Source organism: Larimichthys crocea, chromosome XV (genome assembly GCF_000972845.2).
Source record: "Larimichthys crocea isolate SSNF chromosome XV, L_crocea_2.0, whole genome shotgun sequence".
Lineage (NCBI taxonomy): Eukaryota > Metazoa > Chordata > Actinopteri > Sciaenidae > Larimichthys > Larimichthys crocea.
In genome coordinates this window covers 23,080,443-23,103,457 of record NC_040025.1, presented here as the reverse complement: position 1 = coordinate 23,103,457, position 23,015 = coordinate 23,080,443, and the positions used below count along the sequence as shown (strand labels likewise).

The 23,015-nt window shown below is 42.4% G+C and overlaps 2 protein-coding genes across 2 annotated transcripts; one reads left to right on the top strand and one right to left on the bottom strand.

The window, feature by feature from the left end:
- Nucleotides 1-356: 356 nt before the first annotated feature.
- Nucleotides 357-13,726, top strand: LOC104926936 (transketolase). Its single transcript, XM_027288440.1, has 15 exons — nucleotides 357-556; nucleotides 1,566-1,672; nucleotides 2,994-3,111; nucleotides 3,363-3,476; nucleotides 3,734-3,831; nucleotides 6,508-6,699; nucleotides 7,145-7,263; nucleotides 8,015-8,211; nucleotides 8,344-8,508; nucleotides 10,032-10,188; nucleotides 11,099-11,229; nucleotides 11,345-11,428; nucleotides 11,548-11,641; nucleotides 11,770-11,892; nucleotides 12,999-13,726. The coding sequence occupies exons 1-15, from the start codon at nucleotides 518-520 to the stop codon at nucleotides 13,184-13,186; spliced, it is 1,926 nt and encodes a 641-aa protein (XP_027144241.1). The 5' UTR covers nucleotides 357-517; the 3' UTR covers nucleotides 13,187-13,726.
- A 6,622-nt stretch (nucleotides 13,727-20,348) lies between these two features.
- Nucleotides 20,349-22,949, bottom strand: nsun5 (NOP2/Sun RNA methyltransferase 5). The gene is made up of 4 exons (XM_010740892.3): nucleotides 21,769-22,949; nucleotides 21,085-21,295; nucleotides 20,818-20,982; nucleotides 20,349-20,644 (listed from the first exon to the last, which is right to left on the bottom strand). Exons 1-4 carry the CDS (start codon nucleotides 22,691-22,693, stop codon nucleotides 20,452-20,454), a joined length of 1,494 nt encoding a protein of 497 aa, XP_010739194.3. The 5' UTR covers nucleotides 22,694-22,949; the 3' UTR covers nucleotides 20,349-20,451.
- Nucleotides 22,950-23,015: the final 66 nt, after the last annotated feature.

The following is a 23,015-nucleotide window of genomic DNA, read 5'->3' as shown; positions in this document are numbered from 1 at the left end:
TATCATTTTCCTAAAGAAGGTTCCTAATTAACAAATTTTTCTGACCAATTTATGAAAATATCTAATAATTTAACATCATGCATTATCTATTTGTTTTTTTATTATTTTTCTCCATTTGGATAAACTGTTTCCTCGAACCTGAGACATTTCCTTTAGTTTCAGGAGACTGGTGCAGTTTCTCTGTTTGACAACCAGATGTCACTGTGTGCTCACTGTTGTACTCTTTGCCTATGGTTCTAACCTTCTACATTAAATTATAATCAGTTGGTTTCAAGCCAATGTAAGGGCTTATTTGATCTGAGAATTTGATCTGCGAGTCGTTTTGGGTTTTAGTAACAAAACAAATGTTTTTTTCTTCTCAGCAGGGAGATTTTAATTAACGAGATCGTTTAGGAGAATATTATTTTCCCCCTTGATCACTCTACATGTCCTCTGCTGGCTAAATGTGGAACACCGCTTTACTCCTCAAGATCACAAGAGAAACGTTTTAACACTAACCCCACTGACATGTAGGTGCATGTTGCAGGAGGAGCTGGTTTGGATCGCAGCTGATCAGGTCAGTCTCGGTAGGAAATGCCATTAAGATAAGATTACTGTCATCTGTGATACTTTTGCACTTCACCTGTCCTTCCTCTCCAAACGCTGCATTTAAATGGAGAGCTGTTTATATTGAACTCAACTGCATCCTGATATATTTGCTACACAGGAAATCTATTAAATCATCTTCTCTGGGAAGGTTTTGTCCTGAAGAAGCTCAATGAACCTTAGATCCCATTGTTCTATAATATTCCGGCCATTCTGCACACTAATTCTTGTTTTGGACACAGTCTTTACATTGTAACCATAAAAGCAAATCCAGTTTTGTTCCAAATCCATATGTATAAAACGTAGAGGAGGTTTCTGGCGCAGATATGTCAACTTTCACTTTCACATCCATACTGCAACATGGCGCAAGTACAAGTAAAGTCCATTAGGAGGTAAGAGCCTGCACAGCATGTTGTATAGTCTAAGTGCATGTGCTGCTGGAAGCGTCATGGTCATAATATTTCACATCTCTGTCTGCTTATAACTGATCTAGAAATCACTGTACACATATGTTTGCTCCCCTGTTTATTAGCACTCTTGATTTATTATTATTTTTTTATTTTCTTTACATACAATTTGGGGCTTTTAAAATTGAACCTGAGCGCCCGTTGACCACGTGTGCGTCCAAGCGTGTGCGTGTGGCCTTGATCTCAAACCCAAAGCTTTCCTACTATTGGCTGCGCTCATGCGTGACAGTTTGGAGTAACTGTAGGCTCCGTTTATTCCCAGATTAGCCATATTCATAGGCTTTGCCAGCAAACACGCCCCCTCCCCCCCTCCCTCCCTCTCTGTCCTGTCAGCTTCTTTTTAACCCCTGCCATCGTCCGCTGCACACTCACCGCCTTCATCCTCGGGACAGCAGACCGAGAACTTTTAACTCTTAACTTAACCGGATTGTGTCTGTGTGTGCGTGTGTGTGTGTACGCCCGTGGGTTTGTGTGTGTCTCTGTGTGCGCGCTCTCTTTCGGTGCAACGGCCAGATGGAGGACTACCATAAACCGGACCAGCAGACGGTGCAGGCGCTTAAGAACATCGCGACCCGGCTCCGGATCAACTCCATCAAGGCTACGACTGCAGCGGGCAGCGGGTAAGAGGAATGCGGAGATCTAAAGAAGTATGACAGAAGACTACATGGTGACTGTGTGATGCACTCACTGTCTGTTTACATAGAAACGCGGGCTGGAATCTGTGAAGTGAGAGATGAACGGACTGACTGTCCGCAGCATAACAGTCTATAGTTTATAATGCGGAAGCAGAATATTTTCTTTTCTGTCTTTTCATTTTGTACATGCTGTTGTCTTATTTTCAATGTGCGTAATCAACCGTGCCAACACGCGTCGTGCGCAATTTACGCACCTCACCAGAAAGCAGTTTTTAGCTGTAAATAGTTCATCTTTATTTTCGCCTCTGGAGCAAAGAGACGTCATGCATTTTTATGAGCGTGCATGTTTATTTTTGTTTTGTTGTTTTGCACAATATCCGCCCCTTTAAATCATAAAACATTCATTAAATCCTGTCAGATCTGAGTGCTCCACACAAACTGCTGCAAGTGCGCCAGTGTCCCGCGCCTCCGTTAACCCTTTGCGTACTCTGTGGTCGGTTATGTAACAGAGGGAGAGCGGAAACCGGGTCGGTGCGTGATCCCGTGCAGCCAAAGCTACAGCTCGGCGGAATGGAACCGGGGCACGCAACGACGCACCTCCGCCACTGCGTGCACCGGTGCAGCGCCTCACACAAACGTCAAGTAGCTTTAATCAAATAGGAAAAAATACATCCGGGGAGAATTTCAAAATAAAACGTTTTGTTTTTAGTGAAAGACAATAACATTTTCAATGGTATAATCTAACACTAAAGATCTACATGAAGATTTTTGATTCAGGCTGCTTTTGACTGTTTGATCACATTTTCCATTTCAGGGAAATAAAGACAAAGTGGAGGAGGTCTGAGTGAGGTATTATTGGCATGTGGTTTAAAAATAATAAAAAGAAGAATAACATTTAAGACATACAAAAACTATACAATTGTAACCTGTTTTGTGTTGAATTGTCTTTAACCGCTTGGGATTGCACACTGAATATCTGTAGTTTAAATATTTGTGTGTGTGCATGTATGAGAGAGAAAGCTGTATATGTGCTTAATGACTGTCTGATGCTTATAAAGTCAGTCTGCCTACTGTCTGTGTTGCATAACTCTCTGACTACAGTTACTCTGACATGAATTAACCCAAAGAATCAAACTCCACTTCTGATTTCCACTTTGACTCCCTGACTCTGTGCATTAACAATATTGCTTTGAAACATGTTTTGTTTGTTTCAGATTTGACCTGAGGAATCTGAAGGCACATCAGTTTTTTGGATTGGATTGCTGTCTGTGTCTGATTCCTCTCTCTCTCCATTGTTTCACTGCAGTCATCCCACATCATGTTGCAGCGTGGCAGAGGTCATGTCTGTGCTTTTCTTTCATACCATGAAGTACCGACCTGAAGACCCCCGTAACCCCAACAACGACCGCTTCATCCTCTCCAAGGTAACACCCCAACATATTAAAAATTCATGTATTTAAGGCTGTTCCACATTTATTACTATTCCACAAAATTAAAGTTGTCAGATGATGTATTTTCTGTTCCCAAGATGTCTGATAAATGAGCTTTGAGACTAATTTAAAACTCCAGCTCTGCAGACAAGTAATAAAGCGTAATGAGCAGTCTGTTGATGTGTTAAATACCTGATATGTGTGCTTTTTGGTAAGTGTTTGATGTTTAACGTCTGTCTCCTCAGGGTCATGCAGCCCCTGTGCTGTATGCCGTGTGGGCGGAGACGGGTTACCTGAAGGAGAACGAGCTCCTCAACCTCCGCAAGGTTGACTCCATCCTGGAGGGACACCCTGTGCCGGTGAGGTGATGCTCAGACCTGCAGGAAATTTCTGGGTCTAAAAGTCATTTATTCCAACACATCAACACATATGCATCAGAAATACATTAAAACTCTTACACCACCAATCTGTGTGCTCATTTGGGGGTATTTTGACAGTAAACAGATGTTAAACATGAACATTGGACTTGCTCTTCAACCAATAACACACTGCAAACATCAGCTCTCCTATAGGACTGGTAGAGTAAGATCTTTTGTGTGTATGTGTGTGCTAACAGAAGCAGCAGTTTGTGGACGTGGCCACTGGATCTCTGGGTCAGGGTCTGGGAGCTGCCTGTGGAATGGCCTACACAGGAAAATACTTTGACAAGGCCAGGTAACATACACAAACACACACACACACACATTCTTTGAAAAGAAAAGAAAACGACCTCACACAGAGATTTTCCAACATGCACATGACATACATGAAGAAGGTCAGAGGAACAGCTTGCATCTGCACATATTAAGGTAGACGGTATGAAATTATGCATGACATAATGTACGCTGCAGCGAGCCGTGCTGACATGTGACATTTCAACCACAGTTCCTGATAGGTCTGATCTGGGTCAACGTTTAGGCTGTCACCTCTGATCAGTTTTACCTTCAGATCTGGATACAGTAAATGAGGGTATCTGCTCAGTAATATGAGATGGAATCATCAGGAGAGAAATCAGTGAATCAATCAATGTGTCTCTGCACAAGATGAGATGAATTCATTTTTGGGTACACTTCTGCAACAGTTCCGAACATGTTCACATCACAATAGATCAACAGGCCTGAAACACACAGGGGTCCTCTACTACTCAGCTGAATGTTAGCAGGGTTGCAGATCAGACCTCGTGTGTCTCCTTTGTTCTGGCGTGATCTAGAAAGACCCGCGTGGATTTCAGTCCGACAATAGAAAGTGTGAGATAGCTGTATCCTGCCACAGGACACAACACATTCCTATTCACATTTTCACCAAACATGAACATGATACAAAAGCACATTTTGGAGGGAGACGGAGGGAGTGCCATTGCCGTTTCTTTTACACACAACAGCAGACAGTAAAACAGGCGGGCTGTCAGGGAATGCTGTACTTGCAGTCTGAGTCGGCTGCCCTTGATAACTCACTCTGCATTCTGTGTGCACTCGATTGTTTCTGCTCTAATAATCACCAGCCTCACACTATACCCTTATCTTTTCTCCTATCCCATGCTGTGCTTTGTTGCATCTATGTACGTACAGTACATACTGTACACACCATGCACAGACCATGTGTGTGATTGTGCATGCATGCACAAGGGTGCATGCTTTTCCCCTGCAATTCTCGGAGCAGCTTGTCCAGCTAATTTACTGCAACATAACGTCTCTGCACTCACTTAGAAGGCTGGTTTCATCAGTTAATCTGAGACTAAAACTGCTGAATAGCAACTATATTAAACACACACGCCTATGCTGCAGGATCAACCGGAGGGGAGCAACTAGTATGTGAAATCATCTGCAAATGTTAATTATATGTTATTTATTGTTATTTCTGGTCCAACTGTAGCAGGAAATTAATCTTACAAACACGCCCTACATCTTCTCTGAGGGTGTGGTTTATTAAAATACAATACATGAATGAACCCGTCAGATACACTCATCAGCAGCACAGAGATGACACTGTTCATCGCTTCATGCTCATGTGACTCTGTCCCAATAATCTCATATTTACATGTTTACAGCTGCAGAGTATTGAACCAAACACACGCAGGGTTTTCTCTCATACTCATTCAGCATGCAACGCATCAGCGAGTGTATCGACTGGAGGTTTCCATACAGAGCAGGTCTAAACCGTACTCTTTATAATATTATCTACAGAGACCAAACAACGCTTGGCGATGGCAGCAAGGCAGAAACCTCGAGCAAAACCAAGCTCATTGGTGGGCAGCCATCTGCTCCAATAGGTTAGAGTGAAAGAGAGAGAGAAATAAGACTAAGGTGACTTTATAATTGATGTGAAACACAGCGAGTAGAATATTAATATTTTAATATTAAATTTTAAGAGTGGGGGGGGTGTCGTTTAGCTAAGTTGGTAGAGCAACCACCCCATGTGCATAGGCTCGGTTCTTGCCGTGGCAGCCCAGGGTTCGAATCCGACCTGTGGCTCTTTCCCGCATGCCATTCCCCATCTCTCTCTCCCCACATTCCGGTCACTCTTTAGCTGTCTCCATCAAATAAAGCTCAAAAAGGCCAAAAAATATATATCTAAAAAAAAAATTAAGTGGATATTCTGTATTATATTAGTTTCTTTACAAACCTTTGTTTTGTGTTGTCATGCTGTATGTCTCCCAGACACAGTAAAATCATTTGAAACATGAACATTATTGATTGAACAACTTTTTGAATCCAAACTTGATGAGCCTTACATTCTTGACCCTTTTTTTTCTTTAGACAAAACAGGGTTAACTGCATTTGTAATAGATTTGGTTCAGTATAAATCATTTCAGCAGAGGAGCGGACATATTTCAGAAGCCAGCCATCAGTCTTTAAAGATCAGTTTAACCGGTAGCACTTGCTTTTTCAATTTTTCCCCTCTAGCCTCAAATCTCTACCTCTTTTCCCTCTTCCACCTCTCCATCTCCACCTCTGCGCGAAATTCCTCTCTTCTCTTTCTTCCTCTTCCTCCTCTCTTTGCTTTCTTTGCCTTGTCGTCTCTTTGTGCTTGGGGTTGGAATGCGTGGTGTAATGCAGCGTGTCTCGGCCCATCTTCCAGCTTTAATGAGAACGTGTCTATTTGACTGGAAAGCTGTCAGGAGTCGTTACACCATGGGAGCTACGAGTGAGGATGATCAGTGCGCAGCAGGCGGGAGGAGTGTGTGTCTGTTGGTTTGTGTTTTAGGTGTGAGGGTCAGCTGTCACATTGAGCCCTATAGGAGGCATCAGACGATTGGAGGATGTGCCATGAGGGCAAAATGGAGCTGATATGGAAAATGACCCATATCCACTATTTATTCATCTCTAACAATCAGTCTCTTTAAATTTACAGCTATCGGGTGTTCTGCTTACTGGGAGATGGTGAGATGTCGGAGGGTTCAGTGTGGGAGGCCATGGCCTTTGCCTCATATTACCAGCTAGACAACCTGGTGGCCATCTTGGACATCAACCGCCTGGGTCAGAGCGACCCAGCTCCCCTCCAGCACCATGTGGAGAAGTACCAGCGACGCTGTGAGGCTTTCGGGTGAGAGGAGGGTGAGGGTACGCAGAGGAGGGTGGATGGGTCAGGGATGTAAAGGAATGTTTAAAGTATTTGTGCGTCTAAATCTCTAAATGTGAGGCGAGTGTGCGTCTTTTAGAGCTGAAATAACTAGACATTCATTTGAGTAATCAAAGAAATCAAAGAAAATGAATCATCAACAAGCCATTTTAAGACATCATAGACTATGGGAACTTCAGAGGGACATTTCCCACTGACATTTTATCAACTGAATGATTAAGTTCAGTTCAAGAAAGAATCCACAGATTGCTCAATAATAACATTAATCTTTAGTTCCAGTTCTAGCGTCCCTGTTTGTCTCAATTTCTTTTTTCATTGCCAGAGTTACATTCATTCAGGAGCCCAGAAATCATAGTAATGACGCACCTGTAGGATTGCATTTAAAGTTTGATCTCCTCTGTTTTCCCAGCTGGCACGCCATCATTGTGGATGGCCACAGTGTGGAGGAGCTGTGTAAGGTGCTGAGTCAGCCCCGCCACCAGCCTCTTGCAATCATCGCCAAGACTATCAAAGGCAAAGGCATCCCAGGTACAACAATCTCTCTCTCTCACACACACATTTCCAAATGTGGAGATCAAACTGTCAGTGACATATTTCAAGCTGAACAAACCAAAGTAATCATAACACACAGCATGTTTCATAACCATGACACTGGGCCTGTTTCTAAATGATGACTAGGTAAAATGAACAATTGAATAATATTTCTGTCAGAGGTTTTCTTAACTGCCCCGGGGACCCACCATCAGTGCAGAGGGGCCCTAACTCGCTGTAATCTAAGCAGCGCTTTAGTGCTTCAGCTCCATAATCCCCCAGAATGTGCAGAATACACACACAGCAGCAGCCCATTGTGCTTATGTTGTGATAATGGTAAGGGGGAGTGTGTGTGACCACGTGCATTTCTGCAAGAGATGTAGAAAGACAGATGTTATAACAGCAAGATGTGTGTGTGCATGTTGTTATAGCGCTGTGGCCTCTTGGGTCTAACCTTTTTACCTTTGAAGCAGCCTGTTGTGACTCACTGAAGTGGATGATTGTTATGAGTACGACAGCTGACCAGGATTTATTTTCTGCGTGTTTGTAACCGCACATGAATTCATGTAGAGGAATATACAGGATTTCAGGAGGAAGTTGGTGTATAGAGTATATGTATTATATTTTTAGTTGGGTCCAAATTAGTGTCCAAAGTTCCTTAATATCACAATCACATACAGTGATCATACTGTACACTAATAGTACTTGTTTGCTCTAGTCCTCAGCTGTGTGTGTGTTTGTCTTTCAGCGGCTGAGGATAAGATGGGCTGGCATGGTAAACCGCTGCCCAAAGACATGGCTGACAGCGTGATCAAGGAGCTGCAGAGCCGCATCGTCAGCTGTAACAAGCGCATCTATCCTGCTCCGCCCATCGAGGACGCGTCACCTGTCAGCCTCCGTAACATCCGCATGCCAAGTGCACCCAGCTACAAACCTGGAGACAAGGTCAGTGATCATTAATGGCAGATGAGCTCCAATGTTTTGAATCAGCAAAGCTTTTCAGATAGAATACAACAAAGTTTCGAGCTGCGGTATCAGCAAATAAATAGTATTACCTGCTTGTCTTTGTGCGACCAGATTGCTACGAGGAAGGCGTACGGCATGGCTCTGGCCAAGCTGGGCCGCTACAACGAGCATGTGGTGGCTCTGGATGGAGATACCAAGAACTCCACCTTCTCCGAGCTCTTCAAGAACGAACACCCCAACCGCTATGTGGAGTGCTACATCGCAGAGCAGAACATGGTAAGAGAGATGATGGCTTGAGAGGTTTTGAATCAGTACTTCACCAAATTGTAAAAAAGAAAAAAAAAACACACACAAAAATGAAGCAGATTTCTAAGTTGCGAGTTGAATATAGATTGTAGGCTATAACCTTCTGTTGTGCTAAACACAGATAGATGCTACAGTCACCTCTGAGTGCATCATAGAGGCTATTCATATTTTATCGACATAAATATTACATTTTCAGTCCGGGATCTTTAATCTTCGGCCTGTCACAATTCACTTTGGTTGTTTTTGGTGTCGCATCATAACATTCTCTAGTGTTCAAGCTTTATTAACATCAGCATCTCTTTGAATCAGTGAAGGGTTCTTCTACACAACGGCGAGCCAATCAAGATGAGACGATTATTTTCCTGGATTAAATAAAAAATCTGCGTGTCACGACAATAACATAACATAACATAACAAGATACTTAATGTGCAAATTTATAAACTTTATTGTTTTTTGGAAATATGTGTTCATTCTGAATTCGATGCATTCTATTTTTATTGACATTTTACACAGCGTCCCCACTCTTTTGGAAACTGGATTCAACTTATAGATGAAAGCAAGGTCCTTTTTCTTTTCTTGCTGCAATGGGAAAGTTTGAATGACAAAAAAAAAGTCGCTGTTTCGAATGTACATCATTTATTTTCGTTACTTCTTCTTAAGATGGATCATATCTTAAAGAATTGGTTTGTTTTCAGCCTCAAGAATGAATTATTTTTGTATGTATGGACCGCTGCAGATGTGAAAACATGTAAGATAGTCTACTGTTTGTTTTTGAAGACAAGACTAAGAGGCCACAGCTATACCAGAAGCTCTGCGAGACTGTACTTTGAGCTAAATGCTGACAGTGCCAACAGGCTGATACTGCGCAGGTTTAATGTTTACCATATGCTCCGTCTTAGTTTAGTATTCAAACACTTGCTAATTACCACTAAACACAAAGTACAGCTGAGGCCGATGGGACTGTGATTATTGTAAAAACTTCAGCAACATTTGTAGAACAGCTGTCCACAAGACAAATGCTTTGTTCTCATAATAAAATTGTTCTTTACATATACTACAAGTGTTGCTGGATTTTGACCTCTTAGGACTTATTCACTTCTCCATGCACCTCAATGGGAGCAGGTGCCAGAAAGTGGCATTTAGTCATAGACGAAAGTCTTGGATAAACTGAAATTTTGACCTGATGACAGCGGTTACAGGATGACCAAATTGATTTAGGGGGGGACATGAACATGTGAATTATGAGTATGTGTTCTTTAACCTTTATTAAATGATTAGGTGGTCTGTTTTTTTTGTACATTACAGTGGTAGAACGATAAAATGTCTCAATATTAATGATTTAGTCCAAATCTGCAGGAAATCTTTCGCTGTTACATTTTGATTACTAACTGTGTAACTGTGCCGCTCATCACCTACGAGCTACAGAGGCAACATCTGAACTTCAGCTGTCGTAGCAATGCAGTGTTTCTAAGCCATCACTTTTCTCTTGCAGGTGAGTGTGGCAATAGGTTGTGCCGTGCGGGACCGCAACGTGGTGTTCGCCAGCACTTTCGCCGCATTCTTCACCCGGGCCTACGACCAGCTCCGCATGGCCGCCATCTCTGAGAGCAACATCAACCTCTGCGGCTCCCACTGTGGTGTCTCTATTGGTCAGTTCCTGTCGCTCTTTTCACTAATCAGGATCTGAGCTGACCTTTGACCTTTTTAGTGATTTAATGTATAAGCCCTCTTTCTACTTTTGTCTTTTCCAGCAACAGTCTTTTTGGTCTCATCATCCGTTGCTTTTTGTAGGAGTAGAAGGACGCTATAATGTTAAGACAAACATGATATTTTGAACATTTTGTTAGCCTATAGCAGCTGTCACATGCTGGGATTTGTAGTTTTTACTATTGTGGAGAGATCATGTGTGCTCTCCACTATATTATAACAAACAATTATTTCACCCACACCTGTTTCAAATATTGAAATGATATTTTCCAAACTGCACTCATGACCCTCCCACCTTCCCTCTCACCGCATCTCTTTTCAGCTTTTAGAATGATTCAGCCCACTGAAGGATATAAAATGTGCACAATTCATATTAAACCCAAACTGATATTTAATTGCAGAACAAGCTTTCTCAAAGATATTTCATTCTTCTGTTTTACCACATGTTCCACCTGCTCCTTTAATTTCACTGCAGTGGGTTGAACCTCCCCTCTGTATGTCTTTGTTTGTTTTTCCTGAGACCTAAACCGTATTTTCTCCACCATCTTCTTACCTCCTCTGTTGTCCATCTCCCTCTCCTGATATCAGTAACCCCCCCCCCACCCCACCCCCTCCTCTGTCTCTCTGTGTCATGGAGGTGATGATACAGCCACCTGACACAAGCTATCTTTCACCTCCTCCTCTCCTTCCTCCTTCTCCTCCTCCTCTTCAGGTACATTTCGCATGCCCGTCCTTCCACACTCAGTGCACGCCAATCTCACCAGAATTTATTTTTCTAGTCTACACCAAACATGTGAGTCTTACCTACTTACCTGACTCTTGTCTGCTTGGTGTTTATGTGTGTATATTTAGGTGAGGATGGACCTTCTCAGATGGGTCTGGAGGATCTGGCTATGTTTAGAGCCATTCCCACAGCAACTGTTTTCTATCCTAGCGATGGTGTCTCCACTGAGAAAGCTGTGGAGCTGGCTGCCAACACAAAGGTACCCATAGTCAACCTGTAAAAAGAATGAAAATGAATTAAAAACTTTAAACCCTGAGCATAAAAAAATCTTATTTAGAACAGAGAAAAAGCTAGTTATTTCTGGTTTGTTTCAGGGTTTGTGTTTCATCCGAACGAGCCGCCCAGAGAACAACATCATCTACAACTGCAATGAGGACTTCCATGTCGGTCAGGCGAAGGTTGGTAGCAGTGTTTTCTCACCACCATCGTATTGTTTCATAGTATGATCTAAATGCACAGCAAGAAAATTGAAGATACAGTTTATGACACCACAAATACATCTTCCCTTCACACTCAGGTTGTGTACAAAACCAATGACGACCATGTGACCCTGATTGGAGCAGGAGTGACCCTCCATGAGGCTCTTGCTGCAGCTGAACAGCTAAAGAAAGGTACAAAGAAAGAAAGAAACAAGAAAACAAAATACACCAACTCAAGTTGGCATAAAAATCTACAGTTTTTCATATGAACTATCAGTTGGACTGAGATGCATTCTCCACTATCCTCTCTCCATCCTCAGAAAGAATTAACATCCGTGTGATCGACCCATTCACCATCAAACCCCTGGACTCCAAGACCATCATCGATAACGCCAGGGCCACCAGAGGACGAATCATCACAGTGGAGGACCACTACTATGAAGGTAAGGAGACTGGGAATCACAAATCACCTCCTAAAAACAGAACAAATCTGTGAGAAAAAACAACCACGATGGATGAATTAATTAGCAAGTTGCATTTCAAAATAAAGGGCCATGAGAAAGCATAGGGGTTATTATGCAGTTTTGTGCGTGTTTGTGCTGCTTGTGTATCAACTCGTGAATAAAAATGCCTGGAGCAGCAAAGGACAGAGGTCTGTCTGCAGATAGAGAAGCCCTGAGGAGGCTGGATCCTGAGGAGGGGGGGGATGAGGACAGATGGAGAGATGGAAGATATAGAAAAGGTGAAATAAAAACAGTGTATGGAGGGGGGAGGAGGAGCTGAGAGAGCCTGTCAGTGTTTCTTAATTTCAACACCGGCCTTTGGGCTCTTGTGACCTACATACAGTACCAACACAAGCTCCCCTTCTCTCGTCTATTGTGTTTGTTTTTGTCGTCTTACATGTTGCTGCTTTACACACATACGTACTTGTATTTGGATTCATGTGAGTAGTTGATTACATGCAAGTAACAAATAGTTTAGTAGTAGTAACATTTTTATGATCTCCAGAAGCATCATACCACCTTCCATGCTTTTTATATTTTTATCAGCTGTGAATATTTCTCCAATTTCTAGTGTGTGTTGGATTTTCAGATAAAGTATCGTACGTACACACCAGCACAGGCTAGTACATTAACCAAGCACTGGGAGAAATGTGGTAGGGAAGGACATGTAATGACTTTGTTCCTCAGCTTTCATGTTCGCTCAGTCAGAAATGTTTGAGTGACAGATGAGTGAGAAGTAAAAAAGTGAGAGAGAAGTGGAGGATGGAATGAGAGGAGAATCTTAAAGGGTTTAAAGACAAAGGAGGAGTGAGAAAGTCGAGGGAGGGCGGCGTCCATCCTGTCAGTCCACATCACATCACTGCAGCGCTCAATCACCCATGGAGGTGTGAGAGATTCGATGTGACAGAAGGGTGGAAACCAAAAGATGAAAGAACAAGTGAGAGACTTGAATCTGAATATGAGGAGAAATTCTAGAAAAAATATTTAGTGTCAGTGTAATTTTGGTGAACTGACCCTTTAATCAATAAACTGCTTTCTATTCTCAGGTGGTCTAGGTGAGGCAGTGTGCTCGGCGGTAGTGAACGAGACCGGCTTCACTGTCCACCGTCTGGCAGTCTCTCAGGTACCCCGGAGCGGCAAACCCCATGAGCTGCTCCGAATCTTTGGCATTGACCGTGACGCCATTGCTCAGGCGGTCCGTAAGGTGCTCAGCAGCTCCGCCAACGCCAAGTAAGAACACTGCGACAGTGGAAGCAGTGGCAACAAAACGGTAAAGGACTCTGTGGTTAACCGGTGATCACCATGGAGACAACAAATACACAAACCAACACAGGAGGAGGAGAAGCACTTCTGGCCCACTCATTCTCCGCTCCTTGCAAAAAAAATTGAAAAAATAAAAAGATGTGATTTTTCTCTTTAACTGTCATCAATGTGGTTTGAAGACCCCAGATTTTTACCCTATCAGTTTGTGAGTTCACCCCTTCCCTTCACACACACACATATCCACACCTCCTCCCTCTAACCCCCTTCCTACCTCCCAGAGAAAGTTCTGGTACTGCTGTAAGTGTTTCAGTAAAAGCAGTGAACGTGGTTTGGAGTAAAGTGAAGTCTTCTTTTTTTATATATTTTCCTCTCACGCAGCGTTTCACACGTCTGCACCCAGAACAACGAGAAACTCTGCTTTGGTCTGTTTGAGCACTGACTGTTTTTAACCCTTTTGGCCCTGACTTGGATTGAACTGCTTCACACCAATAAAGGGATGGTTTCTTCACAATACCTGCGTCTGAGGTCTTTGTTGTGGTTTGTGGTTGCATGAAACAAAATGTGACAGTGAACATCGTAGCTCACCTCCAGGAAAACAATGACAATTTTTCACGTCTGCATATGTTGGTATGTAAATTTGCCTCTGCCACATCAATTAATAAAGACCCTTCACTTCATTTTTTTAGTCAAGCTAGCAGCATACCTCTGGCAATGACACCATTTGGGCAGTTCATCAAAACTCTTAATAAAATAACACAGCATAGCACTAGTGTAAGTATGCTATCAGTTAAAGTGTGTAATTGCAGTATTTCTCGCAAATAACAGTTTGTATGCATATTAGCATTATGACATGCAAAAGGTTCCATGTTTGCATGTCAACATGATAATATTCACATAGCTCACTCTAATAATTACAAAATCATATTTTAATCTTTTATTGGTGTACAACAACTAAAGATGTATGCTAGTGTGGCCTGTATGTGGCAGAAACATGAGTTTGAACTAACAAAAGAGCTGCTGTGTCTGTTTGAGTCCAGACTCAAGTCTGGTATCCAGGAATAAGCCAAACAAGACACTTTGAGTTAAAGGCTCAAGTGTAAATAGTAAAATGAACGCTGGATGGCTGAATTCCATTTAGCTTCTTCAGATTCAAGGTTCTGGCTCATTGTCATACTTTCATGTCTTTATTATGGCTCTGTTTTTAAATACATTTTTTAAATTAATGTTACTAATGTATTTGTTTTTCTGTTACCACAAGTCAAAATGTTTGCTAGTGCAAGACTTCTTTTGGATTTTGACACATAAATATCGCTTTGGATCAGATTCCTATGACTTACACTCTTGCCTATGGTTTTACATTACACTACACAGCACCGATCTGCAGGTGGTGGTAAAGAAGCAAATATGTGCAGCAATGGCAAAGGCAGGGAATAGGAACTGCTACATTTTAAATATTTGAAAAATTAACTGTTCAAATGTTTTATGAAGAAGCAAATGCACTTAACACATTTTTTAGACCTCAGAGATACATGTAAAACACCAACTTAATGTAAACATAACTTCTGTTTGTAACGTAACACTATAGGCTTTAAGTTGTAACTTCACACGTTTCACTTTCCCAGACTAGACTGTCAAAAAGTCATATTGCCTTAAACACAGAACTTTTCTAACCACCCACATGTCCAATCTTAAGTCAGCCGAGAGAAAAAGGTTCTTAGACTTCTCTGTCATGTGAGCATGTACAGTTCTATAGAGAGAGCTCAGCCACACCTTGTGCAGTCTATGTGTTGGTTGGTTTGGGTTTAAGTGCTTGGTTAAAGTCTGTAGGATCACACAAGCCCATATCCATCATGTGGTGTGCATATTTAATGTGTGTTAATAATTGAAGAGCTTATTTAAAGATTCACACAGGCTGCAGCGTGTGTACGTGACACTAAAATATTCTGCATGTGTGTGATATACATTATGACATTTTGACTGGTCTATAACTGAGATTTAGTCAAACCGGGCCTGGCAATTTAACTAATTAACAGAGTTCCCAAGGATGAACATGTGTGATTAACAATATTATAATGAGTAATTATAACTGATTTCATGTTATGTTGCCAAAATTAATTATAGAAATGCTAAAAACGCTTCACAAATAAATGGTAAACAAATTAGGAAACAGGAATCGAAAATAGTTTGACTTACTTTACTATCGTTTTCCTATTTAACTGCTGCTTGTAGTTGCTATTGGGTTAAATCTTTGCATGTTCCAAAAAACTATGAAAAACAAACTCAACTTTAGCCTCAACACTGATTTTTGACATATTCAGATGGATTTTTTTATGTCCTTATAAACTCACTAGTTACGGAAATGATTGACCTGTAGAAAAACTTCTACATAACAGACAGAAGTAGACATATGTCAGCCATTGCACAATATAATATAGCCTGTGTTGTTGTTTTAGGTCCAGTGTGTAAGATTTGGGAGTATTTCTTTTCAGAAATTAAATATAATATTAATTAGTATTTTATCATTAGTGTATAATAATCTGAATATATGAATCACCATGACCAAAGCAGTTGTTTTAAAGTGTTTGTAATTGTGTGTAGATTAATGGTGGAGCAGGAGACGATCCTCTTTGTTCCTCACTGTCCTTTGTACGGTGTACTGACTGAACTCCAGCTGCTGAGAAGGACCACAGAAGATTGGATGTGAAATTTAGGACGACCTCTGGCCTCGCTCCTATAGTGCAGCAGGAGTGTGTCTGATGTTTGAGTCAGCTGTGAGTGTGTGAGAGGGAGAAAAGTAAAATGTACTGACAGATTGTGTGTGCGTGCATGTACAGCATGTGTGTTCTCATACTGTAGGTGCTGGGAGTGCAGACAGGCTGTCTAAAGGCCGTCTAAGCATATGTCTGTATATCTGTCAATCTGTCGTATGGACTCTTCTCCGCTAATGCACAGACAAACCAACACACACACACACACACACTACAGTACATACAGTATGAACACATGTGGAGAGACTCACACACCTCCTGTCAAACTAAATTACTGCTACTTCAGTGCCCTAAAAACACACATGCAAATATGCAAATATTAAAACTCACTCCCGGCAGCCTGTACTCAACAAACACACACTATTGATGCACTCACACACTTACACACAATCCAGGCTGTCACAATCCCTCACCATTCATACAAGGCAGCACATGCTTCCAGGATAAAAGTGAAATATACTGTATACACTGATGGGAGCCTAAAACATTTGGGTATTTGTATTTGTGTGTGTGTGCGCGCGCACTGTCCCTTTGTTGTCATATGTAGGGCTTAACTGTGCTACAGGGTTCCCCAACCCCCAACCTCAACACACTAAGTCTACCTCATGGCCAGTTTCTCAGACACAAAGGAATATTAATGTACAGTACACGGTCATTTTAAAAGGTCAGTACATCTAAATTACAAAAATGGACCCAACACACTCTCAAGGTAATTTTATTTCAACTTAGCTTAGAATCCCATGTTATTATGTGCACAATATACAATTATATCACGGTGTAAAAGCTTAAAATGATGTTTAGACAACTGAACTACAGACACAACTTTCTCACAATTCTCTGATTAAAAGACTTAATAAACACTGATTAATGTGTGTTTGTGCATCTCTCACATTAAAAGGTACTTTAACAGTCTGAGCAAGCACTGCAGGGGAAATGTGTTCAATCTGTTTAACTCCATCAAATATTCAGGTGGTAAAATAATTACACTTGATATGAGGCACATGCCATCTTTAGAATCTGTGTAAAAGGAACGGGTAAGTTAAAATTTGCAATTCTCCACTTGCTGAATGTTTTTCTAATGTTTAACAAAACAGCAGCTTCCGTCTTTGTGTAAAAACTAATATATATCTAAATAATATGCATGTAAAAATGTATTTCACACATATACAGCATTTTATTCTTTTATTCCTTCCACTATGGGGCTGTTCTATATGAGACGTTTCTCCTCTCTCTTACTTTACTCCTCCTCATCCAGTCTGTCACATTCAGTCAGTCATCTCCCCTCCCCTTTGGGATCAGTGCCATGAGCGTCGTGTCACTGCCCCGATGGCGGCACGATCTTCTGCAGTCAGCTTCAGGTCAGGACTGCAGCTACACAGATTGTCACTGATGTGTTACCCTACCCCTGCAACACCTATGCGACAACCCACGATGACCCCACCCACCACTGGGTCTGATCCAACATATAACACATTGCTATACTAGCCACTGAACAGTTATGTCTCTTGGCAACGGTCTCCAAGGTGACAAGGAGGTCCTGGAAAAGGTTCCAGCCACCCCAAGTGTTGATCATGTTCTTGTACTTAGAAATGGAGGTGGTGTAGACTTCTGCGCTGGAACTAGGCTCCACCTTCCCCAGATAATGTTTCAATAGAAGACCACCAGCTAAGACAGGACAGTGATGGAGGAAGAGAAGGGGTGGAGGAGAAGTTACGATGCGTTAAAAGGAGGCAGGGAGGAAGAGGAGGAGGCAGCAGGAATAAAAGGATGGAGGGAGAAAATAGATGAGATGGAGAAGGGTGGAGAGGATGAAGTGGGTGAAATGTGAGAAGGTGGAGAGAGAGGAGAAGAAATGAAAAAAAAAAGGTCATAGATGGAGAGCATTGAGGTTGTGAGGAGGATGTGATGCAGAGATGGACAGGAAGGAGAGGAGGAAGGAGTAAAGATGATGGAGGGGATGGCCGAGGAGAGCTGATATCACGTCCATGACTAGAAAACCACCATTTTACATCTTTACAGCGTGATGATAAATGTGCTGCATACAACCGTGAACATGAAGTAAACCCTTATAATTGCTCAACTGGACTGATACTCAAGTTCTGACTAATGTACATGATAAAGCATGAATATATAATGCCTGGATTCAAAAAGATGTGTTTATCTCACCCAGAGTGCCGTAGGTGAGGAGCTGAATGCTCCATCTTCACTGCAGGTCACCAGTCAGTCACAGAGTACTGAACCTGTATGACACACATTTAAATACATGGTTTATAGACTCACCGGCAGAGAAGGAGAGAGAATGCAAACATGCAGGTGGAGGTGTTACGAGTAGCAGCTTGACAAAAATTAAAAAATTAAAAAAAACAAATTGTCAACTACTTAGTTGGTGTTTCTAAAGCTTTCAACCATGACTCATGGCCTTCCTCAGCACATGTAGTTGAAATGTGGTTGAAGACTTTGGAACCACCAGGGAAAGTGGACCTTGTGTTAGGTAATGGTAATTAGTACAACAGCTAATGAAGACCAACAGCTAATGAAGACCATGAGATGCAGCTGAAAGCCTGGAAAAAGCTAGGAAGTGGACCTTAAGTAAAACTTATCACTTGTCAAATCACCATTTATTTTTTTTGTCATATCACATATCAATGTTGGTATATAAATCAAACTTTAAGTGTTCAGGTGTTACAGATCAGACAAAGAGTGACAAAAAAAATAATACAAACATTTGATTTGAACTGTAGATTGCACTTTTAGAATCTATCATTACCGTGATCTTGCAAATTCTTAAATACTGTACAATAATTTTTCTCTGTTTTGCAGAAGTACTATAAATGAAATACTTATTTTAAAGGATGTATAAGTTAAGAAGTATCTGTTGAGCCTGGAAAGCATGTGTGATGAGAAAAGCTGGTCGGATGAGATGAGCTCTCTGTGTCTCTCTGTACATTATTCCAGGTGAATGGCTAAAGATGCGGTCAATACCATTAGACTGTCACATCACATCAGCCACTCTGATCTCAGCCACACTGGGACGTGTGTGTGTGTGCGTGCGTGTGCGAAGTGTGATAGCATTTCTTAATGTGTGCGTTGAGTATCTGCAGCTCTGTGGAGAACACAACAAACACTAACAGCAGTATGAATGGCGGGTGTGTCATTCACAATCACCTCAATAAACCTGTGTTTAAATAATACAGTCTCTTCTGAAAATGTATGTTAAGGGAATAGATTTCTGGTTCATATGCAAACACATATTTTAAATATTATAAATGGTTTTCTGACTTATTATTCCAAAGCATTATCCAGGAAAGACTGCCGCAGTTATTCACAAAATAGTTTTTTTCCACTAGCAGCCTGTTTTCTCTTTTAAGCTGTCTCTTGTTCTCGGTCTTTGTTCTCGCTGCAGGCTCTAGTAAATGAGACACACGCAGCCACTGTGAATGGCTAAATTTAAACAACAAGCAGTGCATCAGCTCCCTCTTGTGTCTATATGTGATTATATTTACTTGATATGCATTATTTTTCAACCCATGAAGAAGGATTAATATCACATTTTAAAATATTTAATAATAACAATAATAATAATAATAATAATAATAATATTGATAATAATCAGCAGTGCAGTTAGTCTATGCAAAAGAAAGCTAAACGCTTTGCTGTACATACCTTTCACATTTGTAACTGAGGTTTGAAAAGAAACTGTTGACTCAGTGTAGCAACATATCCATGACTTCACATAGCCACATTTGGTTTGCAGTCCATAAACTACAAATTTGTTTCCTTCCTGTGCTTTTATAGTGCTTTTCTAAACTGGCACACTTATATATTTCCATGATAGGCCATATGGGTTCATGTTTACCTGATTTGGCTTTATCCACCACTGTGCGGCCAGAGCACCTGCCACATTACTCACTGGGGACATTGTGCTGCCAGTGCCCGGGAAGATGATGCTAGAGGCGGACTGCAGTTTGAACATAGCTCCTGTCATCCATGGTAGATAAAAGACAAACACAGTTTGTTTAGTTGTCAGTAAACTTCATGAATGAAGCAGTTTGATTCTGCAGGATATAAACAGTAAATCAGCTCTATCAATACAAATGACTTTACTTTGTTCCTTACAAGACGATCCTAAAGCAAACTCAGCTACACTAAACTCCAGCATAGTTACAAAACATTTAAAGGTTACAAAAGTCAAGGGAGTGTTTCAATGAACAGCTTCCTCTGTTTAGCTGGACATAAACTGATGGTTGGCTGATGGTTTCCTGCCCCCTACTGAATAAAAGCTGTCACTTCTCTGGAGAAACACCTGAACCTGTTTGTGGCAAAAGCTCCTGCAAAACAGCTGAAAAAAATGAGGCAAAGACATGATACAGTAAAAATTAATATTTACTTCTTAGTTACATTCCCAACAAGTCCTCTACATAGAGCAATCGTTCCATGCAAACATAACAGTCCAACTTTAAATTTCTCTTCACTCCACTGTTGCTGCCTTCTTCTTCTTCTTCCTCTTTCTCTTCCTCTTCTTCTTGCCAGGCGTGCCGTCAGCCTGTCCTGCTGCTGCAGGCGTCTGTTTGTCCTCCGTCTCTGAAGCTTCAGACTCTTCTTCTGAGGCTGCAGGTCTCTTCTCACAGGTGGATGGGCTGAGAGCTGTCACCTCCACGCTACTGTGACGGAACAGAGCATAATTCATCTGTATTATAAAAATGTTTTAATTCCAGTATTACAACTTTATTATAACTATTACAAATACAGTATTTTTAAATTTATAGTTTTACATTTTTAAACAGGATTTAAAACATTATATATAAAGAGCTTTACATGACACTGCAGTATTTACCTCATCTGAACCTCTGGCTCCTGCTTCTTATTCCCATTCTCACTGTGTTTCTCCAGCAGGGCCACGAAGAAGCCGTGTGTGCGGGTCTTGGCGGTGCTGGCACGCAGACACTGAGTGAGCGGCTCCAGGCCTCGTTCAGGCCACTGAGAAAGCAAAGGAACCAACCTGGAGGAGGAAACACAAACACACATCAGTTCCATTGAAGTCCAAGGATCAAGCGTGAAAACATCCATAGGTTTACTTTGATTGAGTGAAAAAGGATTGTACCTGAAGCCGGGGTTCTGCTCCAGACAGGCTGCCACGACTTCTTCGTTCTCCTGGCTGTGGACGGAGCAGGTGGAGTACACCAGGCGCTTCAGTCGAGGGAACTTGAGGCCGTGGTTCAGGCACCGCAGCTGGAAGGAGGCCAAGGAGGCCAGACGAGCCTGAATCTTCTCCTGGTCAGCAGAGGAGGCATCATCCCGGAGACACACCATACCTGAACCCCGCGAGGATTATAGAATTTGTTTGTTGGCTTGAAATTGTTTAAGAATTTTCTGCATGTCGATTCTCTCTGAACCTGAGCCGCGATTAGTGATTTAGATAGATGCAGCAATAGAGATGTTGAGTGAGTTAAGTCATACATTCCTACCTCCTACCAGGTAGAAGTGGAGTTGAAGAATTAAATAAGATATAATCTCTGGATCAATTTCAGTAAAGTACACATTGTTTAAACTTTTACTTAAAGGATTTACGGGCATCTAACGAAGAGGTTGCAGATCGCAACTAAATACCGCTCACTTCCTAGAGAACCTGTATTAAAAAACACCCTATGTAAAGCCTGTAACAGCAGGGGGGATGTGGAGACAATGAAAATGGTCTCTATGAACTGCCTGATGGGTCAACATAGCTTGTGATCAGATTGTTCCATAGGAACTCAGTCACCCAGAGACAACTGGCTAGTCAACCTACCTGACCCGCTGCAGGACGGATCCAGTAGGATGTACTCTACATCTTTATACTGCGGGCTGTCAGGGTCCACCTTCAGGAAGTCCTGATTGGCCAGCTGCTGACAGGTGACCCCAGCTCGGAGCAGGAGAGTCGACATGGTGGCCAGACGCTTGGCATCCAAATCAAAAGCAAACAGCTTGCCCTTATTCTCCATGACGGCTGCCAGGTGGCTGGACTTATTACCAGGGGCAGCACAGCCATCAATGACATGGCTGCCAGGTGGGGGGTTGAGCAGGTAGGCGGGGAGACAGCTGGCTTTGTCCTGCAGAATGATGTGACCCGCCTTGTACAGGAAATGCTCGTGGAAGTCTGTTTTAGGAGAGAAGACCAGCAGCTCTGGCAGGTGCATGTCCTTCACAAAGTCTTTCACCTTCAGGGTTAGATCCTCCAACCTGGAGGCTTGTCCCAGGTAGGCAAAGCCATCCCTCTTCAGGTAGTCCACGACATCCTCCACGGTGGTCTTCAGGGTGTTCACACGCACATATCTGGGCAGCTGGGCCCCGGCTGGACGCTGGACGCTGGCTGGGAGCAGGTCTTCATTGTTGCTGACTTTCTGCTTCACCTTCATGCGGGCCAACACCGCCTGCAGTCTGGAGCGATGCTTCATCATCATGGCCTTCCAGGATCCGCCGCACTTGAGCCCCTGACCCATGAGCAGGTCGTAGACCAGCACCTTGGCCAGGGGCAACCTCAGCTTGGTCTGCTTGAGCAGCTTGGTGGACTCGATGATCTCCACCAGGATGGAGGAAAACTTCTGGGTCTCACAAACCAGAGCGAACAGCTGCTTGATGTTCGCAAACTTGCTGTCGTAGACCAGAGTTTTCAGAGCGCCCTGCTTCCTCTCGGCTTTCTCCAGGATCTCAGCGGCTTTCATGTAAAGAGCCATGGGCAAAACTTTCAGCTAGCTCCCGATCAGAAGCGCTTCGCTGGTTGATCGGCTCCTTTCCAGCGTTTTACATGTGACAGCGGGCCTGACACACTCCTCGTCCCGCGGAGGCTTCCTCTTCTCCACGCAGGGAACAACAAGCCAGTTTCTTCTTCTCGAAACGAAGCTTCAATATTATTTTCCCACCGTGCACATGGCAGAGGAAAGGTCTTGACACCGGAAGTATAAACTGACGCACTGTTTACGTCTGACGTAGGTGGTGCGCCCAGCCAATCACGGATGACAACTCACAGATAATAATAATACTGGGGCAAAATACATT